We start from the raw sequence: 14,688 nt of genomic DNA, 5'->3' as shown, positions 1-14,688 counted from the left end.
GGCTCACACTGAAACCCCTGCTGTGTCACACTACAAGAAATTGGAATACATATGACTGCGTGTGTATATATATATATATTGGAATTCTTTTTATGACTGTCCCATCTGTGTAATGAGGGATAATGCTGAACTGTGTTGAACAAGTGTGGTCAATTCTGCTGTGATTATTCCTAGGAAACCCATAGCTGTTTCTGATCCTCTCTGTAACTCCCTCTTTGCTGCAGCAGCTGGTCACACTGTTTACATGCACAGGTGCTGGACATTAACACTCTTCACTCATGTGGTCTGTTTTTTGCGTTTTCTTTTTTGGTTTTGTGTTGTCTTTTGTAGACATGAACAGCGGCTCCACTGAGCAGACGAGTGTTGGAGGCGGGGCCACCGCTGACATGCCAAAGGACATGGTCCAATCAGACACCACACACGAGCACCTCCAAGGTGAGGGAACGGAGTGAGCTGGCGCGATAATGATGGAAACGGACACACATGGGCCAGCTCTGCTCAGATAAGGCCAGATATGACACCAAAGGGGGGGGCGGGGGGAGCAATACACCGTTGCCATGACACCAGAGGGGGGGGGGGAGCGATACAGCGTTGCCTTCTCTATCCTCTACTCAGGGCCATCATGCCTCCTAAGTCGGCTCTTATGCAATGAGTACAAGGCTGCCTGTCAAGTGGTTTATGACTTCTTAGCACGGCCTATTCCAACACTTGAGTGGCCAGGGAACAAAAAGAGTCCAAAAGTCAGTCTTCCTCAGTCAGTACCCTCCATGTTCCCAACACAGGGCCTTCTCTTTTTATCAGTGGGGTTGATTGCCGCCGTCTTACCTTTGCTCTTTAGGGAAGGCCGACAACGAGAACGAGTCGCAAAGCGCTGAGAAGGCGCTCCGGGAGGACGATGTAAACGGCCGAGAAGGAGGCCGAGAGATGGAGGAGGCGCGGCGCGGCGGGGAGGAGGGAGGAGACCTGACCCCCATCAACTCCATGATGAACACAGTCATGAACGCGGGGCAGATCAACGGAGGCGTGGACCCCATTTCCACCACCTCGACGCCCGTCAAGACGCCCAGCAAGTCGTCCCCCTCTGTGAATCGTACGGGGAGAAGGAATCAGGTATGAGCCTCACACACACTCACTCACTCACTCACATCCATCTCTCTCTGTTTCTCTCTCATACATACACACACACACACACACACACACACACACACACACACACACACTCACATCCATCCATCTCCCTCTCACACACACACACACACACACACACACACACTCACTCACATCCATCCATCTCTCTCTCTCATACACACACACATACTCACACACACACCCACATTTCTTCACTGTTCTGCTAAACCATAAAGTCAGCGCTGGTGTCCGTGTTGGATGGATAACCTTTAGACAGTCACTTCAGGGTTTGTAGACACAGGGATGGGTGAGGACATAGTGGAGTGGGCAGGAGCATTGTGTATGTGTGTGTGTGTGTGTGTGTGTGTGTGTGTGTGTGTGTGTGTCTGTCCGACCGCGTGGCTCACGGGCTTGACTGGCCTGAACTCTGGCTGAACGAGCGGCAGCAAATGGTCCCTGCTGCCGTCTCAATCCCCCCTTTGTCAGCGGCCGTGCGTGTCTTATGCCTCCAATTAAAGTGTGGGCTTCTCAGTGAAACGCTCCTCTGTGGAGCAAACAGGTGTTTCTGCCCCCGCACCACTCTGGGCCCAGTCCCCCACACCCCACTCTAGCACCCTAAACTACCCCACCCCCCCAACAAGCCCTGTTCCTTTGCCCGGTCAGCTAAGCACGTTGCCATACGTGGGGGGGGATGGGGGTCGTGACTGGCTGATCGCTGACAGCAGGGGTCTGGACTTGTCCCATCCTGGTGAATTAGGGATGCTCTGCCTGGGCCAGAAGTGCTGCTTGTCAGTGCAGTAGACAGATGGGGAGGCCACTTGTGATCCGCCGTAATGCCAGCAGCGCTGGAACAACTGTTCCCAGCACACAGCACCCCGTGTGTTCACCTCGTCAGGGGCACACCGCCCGCCCGCCTGCCAGCCCCCCCCCCCCGCGCTCCCCCGCACGCCCCATCCCCCGCCACCCCCCTCTCTCTCACACACACACACACACACACACACACACACACACACACACGCACGGCTCAGGCCAGGAGAGCCTCAGGCTGGAAGAAACTGTGGAGGCGACCTGCTTTTGTCAGGAGAACTTTGATGCTAATTGTGATGGGCGTGGGCGTAGTTCTTGTACAAGTTTGAGACAGAGACTGTGTGTGTGTGGGTGGGTGTGTGTGTGTGTGTGTTTGCTCATTTGGGAGACGTGTTAGGGATAGGGAGTTCAGCACAGTACTGCTGTGGCATTGCAGGTTAATGATTAGCCCCAGAGTCAACATGACAAGGAATCCGACACACTGTGTGTCTTCAGACCAAGAGCCCAAGATGATGAGATTGGCTGCATATACAAACTCAGATTACACTCATTTGAAAATGGTTTGGAAATATTTTAATCGTTGCATTCTGTGTTAATTGCACTGATTTACTGAACTATTTACTTTGCAAAAATTTTTGTTCACCACGATGAGTAGACTTAAAACAACGCATCCATACTACTGAGCATGCTATGTCTTTTTAAGAGAATTGATGTTGTATTTGTACGCTGTACTACTTATCACTTTAATTCATCACATGGATATGTGCTAGCTCGTAACCTTCTAGAGTGAAAATAGAAGAAGATGCACCAGTCGATGAAACCCTGAACTGCATGTGACACCGTATATGACACTCAGCAGCTGTGATTAGCTATCTCTCTATTGTAACTGAATCACATTGCAGGAGTTGTCATTGGTCAATGTGTTCGCCCTGATGTGTTTCTTGCGAAAGTGATTGATGTCCTGTGGAAACTTAACGGGGGACGGGAGTCAGCTGTTGTTGCCTGTCAGGAGGGGGGTTGGGGTGGGGGGGAATGGATGGGGTGAGGGAGGGGGGTGGTGGGGGGGGGGAGGACAGGGCTGCATCGTTCCCCGGGCTGTCGCTCTCGCCACGGCTGGTTTATATGGAGGGAAGGGAAGGAGGCTGCTGAGGGGAGGGAGAGGGAGAGGGGGTGTTGGAATGGTATGCCCTCGCTGAGATGCTTGCTCTGTCTGCCTTCACGTTGCAGGAGGTCAAAGAGGACCGCGCGACTTTCATTTGCCCCTTGTGTGACAAGAACTGTGGCACCCAGCACGCGCTCACTATGCACATCAGACAGGTAATCACACGTGTACACACACACACACACACACACACACACACACACACACACACACACACACACACAGACGACCGCACACAGTTTCCTAAACAGAACCCTACACTCACAACAGCATGCTCGCAGGGACACGCACTTTCACAGAAATAGGAGAACAATGAAAGGATGTTTTTCGTCCACTGACCTGATACCATAGCTTCAGTATTGTGTGCACCAACAGCCCTCTCTCCTTCTTTTACTCACTCTTTGTGGTGCCAAGCATACACACACACACACACACACACACACACACACACACACACACACACACACACACACACACACACACACACTATATTGCTGAAAAAAAGAAGAATGCACAGCATCACCATATGTTAATGCTCTCCCATGGTGGTCCCCCAGCACAACACTGAGAGCGGCGCCACCGACCACTCGTGCAGCATCTGTGGAAAGGCCCTGAGCTCGGCCAGCTCGCTGGACCGCCACATGCTGGTGCACAGCGGCGAGCGGCCCTACAAGTGCTCCTTCTGTGGACAGACCTTCACCACCAACGGCAACATGCACAGGTGAGCATCCGCCTCCCACGCCTTGCCAGGGCGGGAACCACAGAGGAGGCGTGCCACTAGCAGGAAATGAATGGGACTGCTGAAGGGAGGCATTGGGTTTTGGTGGAAACACTGGGATAGGGAGATGTTAAGTGTGTGTGTGTGTGTGTGTGTGTGTGTGTGTGTGTGTGTGTGTGTGTGTGTGTGTGTGTGTGTGGAGAGAGAGAGAGAGAGAGAGAGAGAGAGAGATAATGGTCTGCTAGTAGAGCAGAGGAACAGGAAGGGGGTGACTGAGTGGGGGGGTGAGATGGGAGGAGTGAGGGGATCCCCTCTCAGATGTGTGCAGTCGGCCTACTTCCTGCTTCTCCTCGCAGTGTGATTGCACTTGTTTACTTTAGAGAAGGGAGGGGATACTTTATGTTTGTTTGTTTGTTTATTGCCATGCAGCCCTTTTGTGTGTCCTTATTGTTGTCTTGTTTCAGCATCTGTGGAGGTATATTGAATTGAGGACCTTGTGTAGTTCTGACATGCACGCATTCCATATATGGGTGGGAGGTGTGTGTGTGTGTGTGTGTGTGAGAGAGAGAGGGGGGGGGGAGAGAGACAGAGAGAGAAGGAGACAGGAAGAGGAAATGGAAAAAGCTTTTCGAGGATGTGAGGAGGCCATTTGCACACATAAGCCATAAGCTCATTACAGCATGGCATGTTGGGCAAGGATATTAACTCATTCACCCAACAGAGAGAATTAATCATGTCTAATCCATTCATTGAAGAAAGGACACTCTAGGTCATAGATAAACACGCTCTCTCACCATTCCCGAGTCCCCCTGCAGTCTGTAGATAAATCTGTGGGGGAGCGGGAGAGAGAGGTGTGCGGTGAAATCTACAGTGCCCTCTGGCACATGTGCCAAGACACTGCAGTAAAAGTCCCTCAGATAAAGTTTATGGTCCTCTATTAAAGTAAATCAACAACACACCGTCCTGTTCTTTTCCCCTACGCATGCTCGAGACGCCTTCTTACTTTTTGCATGCTCGCAAGCCGTTGAAAAGTTTGTCGCTTGACCAACAGTAGCAGCATGCAGCTGGCCAATGTGGTGCAGTATATCTCCCATGACAACGGGGCGTGAGCAAGGCCAGAGGGCTGAGATGTGAGATGGAACAGGATTTGGGCTGTCAGAGTTGGGTCCACATATGGGCGGCCATCACGCTGCCTGTCTGCTATTAATAACCTTGGCTGCCGAATGTAAAACAAGATTCACACCACTGGGCTTGCTGACATTTATACACTCTCTCCTCTTTCTCGCTTAGTGTCTCTCTCTCTCTCTCTCTCTCTCTCTCTCTCTCCCTCTCTCTTTCTTCCTTGCTTTCTAGTCTGGCATGCAGGCATACACAGCATGACAAACACACACTTTACCAGTCCCTCCAGGATTTTGCGATCTTGCGATTTCACAGATTGACGCCAATTCAAAGATTTCCCGCAATTGCGGGTTGCACATTTCTGTTATTACAGCAATATTTCTGCAACAAAAAAAAATGATGCAGAACTTCAATGAAGTTCACGCGTTAAAAAAAAAAAAAGTCATTGCAATTTTGGAGAATTCCAGCAGCAAATTCAGTCACGTTTGCCCGCAACAATAACAACAAACCCTCACAAGAGGGACTGCTTTACTACAGGCTTTCATACTGAAGGCTCCAGCGTTGAGAGAAGGGGGCGAGGACTTGTTCTGAAATGAATAGGAACATGCCAAAGCACACACTCAGTTTAACAGTGATTGTTAGGGCTCCTAACTTAAACCCACATCCAACGGCAGTCGAGAGACTCATATGTGGCAGAACCTGAAAGGTGGGTTTGTTTCTGCTCCGGCAGTCAGTAGTGGTGAGGGCTGGGAAGAGCTGCGGCTCAGAGGAGAGGAGAGGAGAAGAGAGGAGGGGGAGGGGGAGGAGGGGGCGGGGGGGGGGGCACGTCTCAGCATGTTGTAATGTGACTCTTCTCTGCATCTGACCTCTTGAGGAGAAAGCCCTCTGCTGTCCGTGTTTATGCCATGCATTTTTATCTTCCCACACTCTCCTCCCTACTACACACACACACACACACACACACACTCATCCACACACATACGTACACGCACGCGCCCACACACGCACAAACACACACGCACAAAAAAACACACACACACACACACACACACACACACACACACACACACACTGTTTTACATACCAGAAGTGCATGCTATTGAGTCTGGTGCATAGAATCAAAGTCTGTGATGAAACAGTAATGCCTTTAGTGCAAAACTGACTGCTGTAAATGGCTCATTATGGAGATAATGGTGACTTTGGCTACTCAAACAAAGCACTAAGGAGGGTGCAGACCTGCATTTTGCAGCATAGCAGTCCCGCCCAGATCTGGGAATGTTTGTTGTGATTGTTGTGGCCAAATGTGACTTTGCAATGATTTCGATTTTTGTTAAAAAATAAATGCAGAAATTCCATGACTTTGCGAAGGTTTCTTTTGCAAAAATATTGCAAAAATCCTGGAGGAACTGATGAATGTGAAACACTGTGTGTCTGTTGGAGACAGAGACTGATATCATGAGATATTTCTTTGTGCCTGTTTATCATTTTATTTTATGTCGAATTGAAATTGTTATGTTTTTCTAATATGACACAATGTTGTGAAAATAGTACGATGTTGTGGGTCATCTGCGCGGTTGGAAGCACTAGTACATTTTCACCCCACTGCTTCAGTTTTGGCTTGGGGCGGCGTCATGACCCTAAGTGTTATGTGTGACCCTTGCAGACACATGAAAATCCACGACAAGGACCCAAACACTGTCCTGAACTCAAACCCGCCCTCCCCAACCAAGCGCAGGCGCCTCTGTGCCAAGAGGAAGCCCAGTGTGGAGGATGACGGGGATATAGCTGACCAGTCACCCAATAAAAAGGTACTGCAGGACCCATTACAAGTCATTCTGTCAATAAAATACTTTTCATCCTTTGTTTCATTGGTATTAAAATGGAGAGAACAAACAGTTGAGGTTGGCTCCATTCTTCTAGAGTATACTAAAATATACTAGTATAGTGATAGTAGAGTGTGTGATTAACCAAAGGATATTGAGCATTTTGTGGCGGTTTGCTGTCCCCCCCCCAGGTACTGATGGAGGATCAGGCAGGGGAACAAGGTCGAGGGAAGCGCGAGGAGGAGCTCCTGCACTGTCCCATCTGCTTCAAGACCTTCATCTGTAAATATGGGCTCGAGTCCCACATGGAGACTCATCCAGACACTACTCTGAGGTAAGAGCCTTACCACAGACCACACACAGGCATTCTGACACACACACACACACACACACACACACACAAAGTCATTGTTATGCAACCTGCTTGCCAGGATCAAGTAAGAGCAAGTAACATGTACACACATTCTTAGACATGCACACACCCATCACATGGTAAATGACCGTTTAGTCTCAGGCAATATTTAGTTGATAAACATGCAGTCTTTTTTTTACCTCCAGTTCACTAGAGTGAATTAAAAGCAAGCTTGTTATTGCTCGTTGCTTCAGGTGTAACCTGTGCTGCATCACCTTCCGTACTCATCGAGGCCTTCTCCGCCACAACTCGGTCATCCATAAGCAGTTACCCACCGACCCCTCAGGACGACCCTTCATCCAGAGCAACCCCTCGGTGCCGCTGGGCTTCAGCGACCTGGCTTTCATCGACTTCTCCTGTCACAAGTTTCCTCAAATTGCCCAGGTTTGGCCACAGCACTTTTCTTACTACTCTTTGGCTTAACAGAAAAAAGGAAGAGAATTCATTGTAATCCATTTTCCACACCTTAAATGTGTCATTTAATACATTTGAATTTCTCGTGATTTTTAGGTTTGGTGTGAAACCAACCTGCGTAGATGCTCAAGCAAGTTTCACCGGTTCGTGTGTGAGGTCTGCAACAAGGCCTTTCCACTGCAGGAGTCCCTGGATCTGCACACAGCCACACACAAATCCACCGACACCGCCACAGGTGGGGCTCAGACACCAAGTGCTGATGACCTCACCGGCGCAGATAAACCCGGGATTAGCGCTGCAGATGAGAAACAGGAGGGGGAGGGGGAGGCTGTGCCAAAGGATCCGCCACCCTCGGAGGATGAGCAGAAGAACAGCTTTATGGAGTATCTGGGCCTGCAGCACAAGTCTAAGGTGAAACCTGCCCAGTCGGAGGCGGACGTCCAGCAGGCCATCTTGGACAGCATCCGGGTGATCCGCGTGGAGCCCCCTGTGACGAACCTACCTCAGGAGGCCAGCAGCACCCTAAGTCTCCCCCTGCTGGAGCCCATCTCCCTCCAGGGTCTGACCCAGACCAGTGCCCTTAGCCTGCTCTCCCTGCAGCCCCTCACCAGGAGCTTTGTCATCGGGCCGGACAGCAGCTTGCTGGTGAGGCCCCTCAGTGGCCAGGCCGGGGTGGACGTGCAGCAGATCCTGAAGATGGCCACCTCCGTGTCCTCTCAGATGACCATCCCCGCCTTAGCCAAGGCGTCCGGCCATGCCCAGCAGGCCGACTCCAAGCACGTGCCGCCGCTCAAACCCAAGCCGCTGGTGACGCCGCGCTCCAGCGTGGGCACCTCCACCCCTCCACCCCCTCCCATGAGTGCCCAGCAGGCCTCACCCGGCTGCATCAGCCCCAGCCTGCCACCCCCGACGGGCCACCTCCTCAGGTCACCCAATCAATCGTCATCTTCATCCTCCGCTTCGTCGTCCTCTTCCTCATCCCCCAACCAGGGTTGTAACTGGGAGAACGTGCAGATCAGTTCCGACAGCGCTGTGACCACCGTGCCTTACGACGCCTCCCTGGGCGGTGACAAACACGAGGAGGCAGGTGGTAATGAGAAACACAAGGCCCCCTCGAAGACCGAGTACCCCTGCCGCTTCTGCACCCAGGTGTTCTCCTTCCCCGCCGGCCTCCAGGCTCACATGCGCCACCACCTGGGAGCCTCCCCCTACCAGTGCAGCATCTGCAGCTACGCGGCCCCCGACAAGGCCACGCTGATCCGTCACCTGCGGACGCACAGCGGGGAGCGGCCCTACGTCTGCCGCCTCTGCCACTACCCCTTCACCGTCAAGGCCAACTGCGAGCGTCACCTGCGCAAGAAGCACATGAAGAACACCCGTAAAGAGATCGAGAAGAACATCGAGTACGTGACGTCCTCGGGTTCAAGTGGCACCATCGGCTCGGCGACGCTGGACCTCCTGGAGCCGGCAGGTGCCAGCACCACCGTCTGCCGGTACTGCGGAGAAGATCTCAAAAACTACAGGGCGCTTCAGATCCATCTGCGTACCCACAACGGCTGCCAGCGCAAGCCGTTCGAGTGCCGACAGTGCGGAGCAGCCTTCCTGGCCAAGAGGAACTGCATTCATCACCTGCTGAAATGCCACCCTGAGGTCCCAGAGAGGGAGATCGAGGAGCACATCACTGCTCTGACGCCGGTTATGCCTGCCACCACTGTTCAGGGCAACCAGCCCCTGTCCTCCTCAAACGGGCTCTTCACAGGAACCTCTCCTCAGTCGGTCAAACACGTCACCAGCTCATACACTCTCAGTGCCGATCAGGACCAGCCTCTCGACTTCTCCAACAAGTCTAATAACGTTGCCATCAAACGGGAGGCGGCACCTTCGCCACAACCCTCAACTTATGACTGCTCCATGGAGCCAATTGACCTCTCCATTAAGAAGGAGAAGAAGAAGATGAAGCGAGAGGTGGCCGACCCTGTGCCCATCCCTTTGGCACTGGCGGATATCAAGAAGGAGCTGCCCTCCTCCAGCACGCACAAAGCGCCCGAGGAGAGCCCCATCCTTCAGAGGCCTTTTCAGATATCTCCTCCGCTGCTGGTCTCCGCTCTCAACACTGAGCAACCCAAGTCCACCACGAGGCTGAAGCCGCTGTTGCCCAAACCAAGTGTGGTGCCTAGCACCGCTGAACTCGCCCCTCTCGCTTCAATCGCTCAGATCATCTCCTCTGTGTCTGCTGCCCCGGCACTGCTCAAAGCAGCCAGGAGCAGCAGCAGCAGCAGCAGCAGCAGCAGCCCCTGCATGGCAGAGAGCAGCAGAGGACTGGTGGATGTGGAGGCCTTGAATGACAAGGCTCTGGCTGGCACGATTAGCCCGGACCCGATTGTGGAGGACTCTGTCACAGGGAACTCGAAGAAGAAGAAAGGCAGGAAGCGATCTGCCTCCGAGGGAATCGACGACAGCGGCCTGGTCATGGCCAGCATGCTGGACCTGGAGTCCAGCGGGGAGTTTCCCAGCGTGGAGAAGATGCTAGCCACCACGGATGCTAACAAGTTCAGCCCTTATTTGCGAAGCCCGGTGGAACTCCTGCCGGAGGAGATGGAGAGAGAGAGGCAGTCCACCAGCGAAGAAGAGAAAGAAGGGCATAGGGAGAGACCGAGGCAACGACCTCAGAGCAAAGGGAAGAAGAATGCCTACTCCAATTCAGTGCAGAAGATGACCTGCCCTTACTGTCCACGGGTGTTTCCTTGGGCTAGCTCGTTGCAGAGACACATGCTAACACATACAGGTGTGTACTGATAGAGGGCTAATACATAGATAATAGACAGCCAATTTACATCTATTGCTTTTGTAGTTGTTCTCTAATTGACATCTTTGCACAGTAGGCAGCAAGTAGTACTTGTCTATTTCACTTTACAAATGCTCCACTGGAAGTTTAAGCTGAAGTAGCTGTGTTTTTTTCCCCACCTTAAATTAATGTTTGTGCCTTCTAGGTCAGAAGCCATATCCATGTCCACAGTGTGATGCATTCTTCTCCACCAAGTCCAACTGTGAGCGCCACTTGCTCCGCAAACACGGCCTCACCAGTCGCCTGCTTCAGAACGGCGGGTTGCGCTCCAAATCCAGAGGAGAGGATGGCTCCCAAGGAAGTGCAGGTATGGCGTGCTAGGGTGGTAAAAAAAAAAAATTACAAAAAAATAATTTCCTCAAGCAGCAAAAGTCTGCGTGCTGAATAATGACTTCTGACTCTTCCGTTTTAACACTTCTGTTTTTTGCATCTTCCAGAGAGCATGTCCGACACAGAGCAAGGATCCGCAGATGCTGGGGACGCGTACCCTACCTCTGAAGGGTCCAAAGGCAGCGGTGAGGCCCAGGAGCCCACTCTGCAGGAGCAGCTCACAGCCTCAGAGCAGAGGAGGGCCCAGAGAGGGTCGGACGACGCCGACGACAGCAAGACGGACGACATGGAGAGCACGGCCGTCGAGGACAGCGACGACACCGGGAGCAACAAAAGCCTGGATGTGAATCTGGCCTGCAAGCTCATCGACTTCAAGCTGTCGCCAGGCGGACAGCAGGAGCTGGAGGGCAGCTCCGCGGACGAGTTTCAGCACACCTGCCCCACCTGCAAGAAGAGCTTCCGCCACGCCACCACCCTCAACCGCCATCAGAAGTCCCATCAGCAGGAGATCCAGGCGGAAGAGCCTGCGAAGAAGAAGGTGCGTCCGCCGAGACAGACTCCCAGCACCTCTCCTAAAGCGGAGAAGGAACGGGACGGAGGAACCCCGGAAAAAGACGCGAACGGCAGCAGCGTGGAGACCTCCGGGGCCGAGGAGGACGAGAGAGAAAAGGACCAAGAGGACAGGAGCGATGAGGACGAGGACAGCGGTTCCTCCGAGTATAAGGGCGGGGACGGTGAGCACGGATCCGCGGGCAAAACAGACAAGAGGAAGAAAGTCTGTAACATGTGCAACAAGCGGTTCTGGAGCCTTCAGGACCTGACCAGACATATGCGTTCACACACAGGTCAGTACAAATGTTGAAGCGCCCAGGCGCTTGTCATGACAACTGATGCGTCATGTGTAACGGATTCAGCTTGAGACGTTTCATTCTCACATCACAGCATGTGGTTAGCTTTGTTCTAAGAGCTCTCTACTGAGAGAACCTGACAATGAAAACAAAAAAGAACTGGGGTTTCTGCTCTCAGAAAAATAATGTCTGACCAATATGCACTTTCTGTGTCTCTCTTTCCTATCTAGGTGAGAGGCCATTTAAATGCCAAACCTGCGAGCGGACTTTCACCCTAAAGCACAGCCTAGTGAGGCATCAGCGCATCCACCAGAAGCCTCAGGACAGCAAGGAGATGGATGCCGAGGACGAGGACGAGGAGATGAACGAGGCCCTGATGAGGGATGAACTGGGCTCGGAGGAGGGAGAGGGTTTCCCCGGCGCTTCTGGAAGTGAGAGTGAATTCACCCCCTGCAGCACCAACCCTGCTGAGAAAGAGAGCGAGAAGGAGTCAGCGGATAACCATGAAGCTGAAAAAGGAGAGGAGAAACAAGAAGAAGAAGAAGAAGAAGAAGAAGAAGAGGAGGAGGAGGAGGAAGAAGAAGAGGAGGAGAAGGAGGAGGAGGAAGAAGAAGAGGGGGAGAAGGAGGAGGCAGCAGCGGCAGTGGTGATTGGGGAGAAAAAGGAAGAGGAAGCAGGAGAAGCACTTGTGGATGAAACAGGGGTGTCATCAGAGGAGCCCTTGAAAGAGTCTAAAGCCAATAGTGTTTCCTCAGAAAGCCTGCCAGGTGGCGCTAGTGAGTCCTGTCAGGGCCAAGCTGATGACATGGCAGAGGCTGAGAAACAAGAAGAGCCCACTCAGTGAGTGGAGAATCAGCTAGACTGCTGTGGGCTCTGGCCCAATCATAGGTAGTCTTGTTCTTGTGCCAAATGACAGAACTGGTGCAAAATGGGTTGGGGTTCTGATGTTGTTTAGTACTTTTTTTCATTTTATCTCTCAGCTATGGGAAAATGAAAACCGTTCAAAGATCATTTTAAGAGTGCCTTCATAATTTTTTTCCCAGATGAGATCATTTTCTATTAACTGGAGAGAATTTTTACAAATATTTTAAATTTTTTGATTATAATTTCGAAATGAAATGATAATCCAGCATTTATATCACATTCTATTTGTATAAATAATATTGAGGAGAGATATAGAAACATTTAAAATGTATTATTCACAAATGAAAAATTCCATTTTGTTTTTAGTATTAAGGAGACCTTTGGCTTGAATGTGTTTTTGTCTCATGTGGGACAAGGCAGACCTGAAGTGCCTGGGACATTTGCGTCATCTTTGAATTAGCAGATGCTCATTGGAGGAGTTGGACCGGTGGAAGAAAACACGAAATGCTAAGACGCTCAGTTTATAATTGAACAAATTCTGACAGTTCACTGATGGAACATTTTTGGGCAATATTTGCTCTTCTTTGAGCCATTCAGATGGAGAAAATCCCAGCTGTGGACAAGCTTTTGTGAGACTGTTCCCCCTGGTGGCTGGGATCGCCACGCTTTATGTCAAGACACTAGCTGTGATACTTGGTCTTGCAGCTAGGAAGACCGTGTGTATGTTTATGTGTGTGTGTGTGTTTGTCTGGGTGAAAATTCAGTGTGTATTAGACACCAGCGTGTGTTTGACAACAATAAGTATTTCATTACTGTGTTAACTGAAGTGCACTGCGTGCATCTGTTTAATGCTGTTTTTGAGCTGGAAGGGTTCGCTTATATTTTGTTGTTGTGTGCCCTGCTGGCCTTGTTGCCTTACAGAATATGCCTTCATTTGTACTGCAGTCTTTAATATTAACAAAAATCCTTTTTAGTAGCTAACATAATAACCTCAGTAGCTAACGAAACAAACCTCAAGATGTCTGTCGGCTGAGGCTGATAATGTGTAGGTTATGGCTGGAGTGTTAAGTGACACGTGTGTTGGCAAAGAAAGCCCAATTCTGTGAGTTGAATGAGTTATGGAGCTGCATAAATGTCCAGTCCTGCATGGTCAACAGTGTAAACAGTAATATGCAGCATTTCAGATGAACAGATGGGCTGTGTTCTGAAGCAAGTAAAGGTATACTAAAGCATAGCATCTTCCATTAAAATCCTTCTTAATTGAACAGAGAAGTGGTGGATAAGGACACTCCTTTGGCCAATACTTTGGCTAATTGTCTTGCATATTTCTGCAACACAAAACAGAAGGCATTGTTGATTCACCCTTGGACTGTATTTGTTTTTGAAAATAAGTTTATCTGTCTTCTTTGTGTTCGTGTGTGTGTGTTCGTGTGCGTATGTGTGAGCTTGCATGGTAACAGCTAGTCTGATAATAAAAAAACACACTGAATTGTTTTAATCTATTTATTGGGGAAACTAGAAAGCGGTAAAAGCAATCCTGAGAAGCCATGAGATCACGTTCATGCTGCTAAGAGGGGTTGGAGAGATGGAGTGACGTTTGGATTTTCTATTAGCCGTACGTGTAATGGGTTCTGAAGCATGAGATACTGTATAGGCCTTAAATTACATTTGTTAATTTGTCTTGTTTTGTTGCAATTAATTGAACTCTAATACTAAAAATGCTTACAAAAATAAGGTATTGAAATGAGTTTTCGTAGACATGTTTAAGTTTGGACCTTAGAATAGTTTTTGCATGTTATTCTATCATTTGGTTCTTTTGTCAGATCTCTTTCTCAGGGGCTTTTCTGAATATGCATACTCTATGTTATCATTATTTTGTTGGGGAAATCCATGATCTTTATTATAGTGAGAAAATCAATCACTACAATTACATGTGCACTTGACTGTGAATTTGTTCAGGAAAGTTTGCCAATGGCTTCATCTCAGCTTATTTTTGTCTCCTGCCTTCATCTTTTCTTGTAGCCTATCCAAATTGGCTGTTTAAATCACCATACAATATGTTAAACAAGTGTGCTTGAAACATCTTGGATCTGTCATGGTTTGATTTTCTATTTTTCCTTTCCTCTGTACAGGCTCTTTGTATAATGTTATTCTTTGTTGAAATCATTTAAACAATAAATGTACACTAAGAAAGAGTTGGCCATTTGTGGGATGCTTT

General features: G+C 50.1%; 1 protein-coding gene across 3 annotated transcripts in view; it reads left to right on the top strand.

Annotated features, from left to right (window-relative positions):
* The window catches only part of rreb1b (ras responsive element binding protein 1b), a 31,516-nt gene extending 16,851 nt beyond the window's left edge, over positions 1–14,665 (top strand). For 2 of the 3 annotated variants that reach the window (XM_042703782.1, XM_042703781.1), the window contains exons 3-13: positions 331–435; positions 839–1,110; positions 3,163–3,252; positions 3,655–3,818; positions 6,598–6,742; positions 6,949–7,091; positions 7,364–7,553; positions 7,680–10,368; positions 10,574–10,735; positions 10,866–11,603; positions 11,837–14,665. In XM_042703782.1, coding sequence (XP_042559716.1) covers positions 331–435; positions 839–1,110; positions 3,163–3,252; positions 3,655–3,818; positions 6,598–6,742; positions 6,949–7,091; positions 7,364–7,553; positions 7,680–10,368; positions 10,574–10,735; positions 10,866–11,603; positions 11,837–12,450 — 5,312 coding nt within the window. In that variant the 3' untranslated portion in view covers positions 12,451–14,665. The remainder of the gene's footprint in view (positions 1–330; positions 436–838; positions 1,111–3,162; positions 3,253–3,654; positions 3,819–6,597; positions 6,743–6,948; positions 7,092–7,363; positions 7,554–7,679; positions 10,369–10,573; positions 10,736–10,865; positions 11,604–11,836) is intronic. The other variant, XM_042703783.1, reaches the window with a different exon arrangement.
* Positions 14,666–14,688: the final 23 nt, after the last annotated feature.

This window comes from Clupea harengus, chromosome 25, assembly GCF_900700415.2.
Source record: "Clupea harengus chromosome 25, Ch_v2.0.2, whole genome shotgun sequence".
Classification (NCBI taxonomy): domain Eukaryota; kingdom Metazoa; phylum Chordata; class Actinopteri; order Clupeiformes; family Clupeidae; genus Clupea; species Clupea harengus.
Note: the sequence above shows the minus strand (reverse complement) of the source record. Positions and strands in the feature narration are given on the sequence as shown.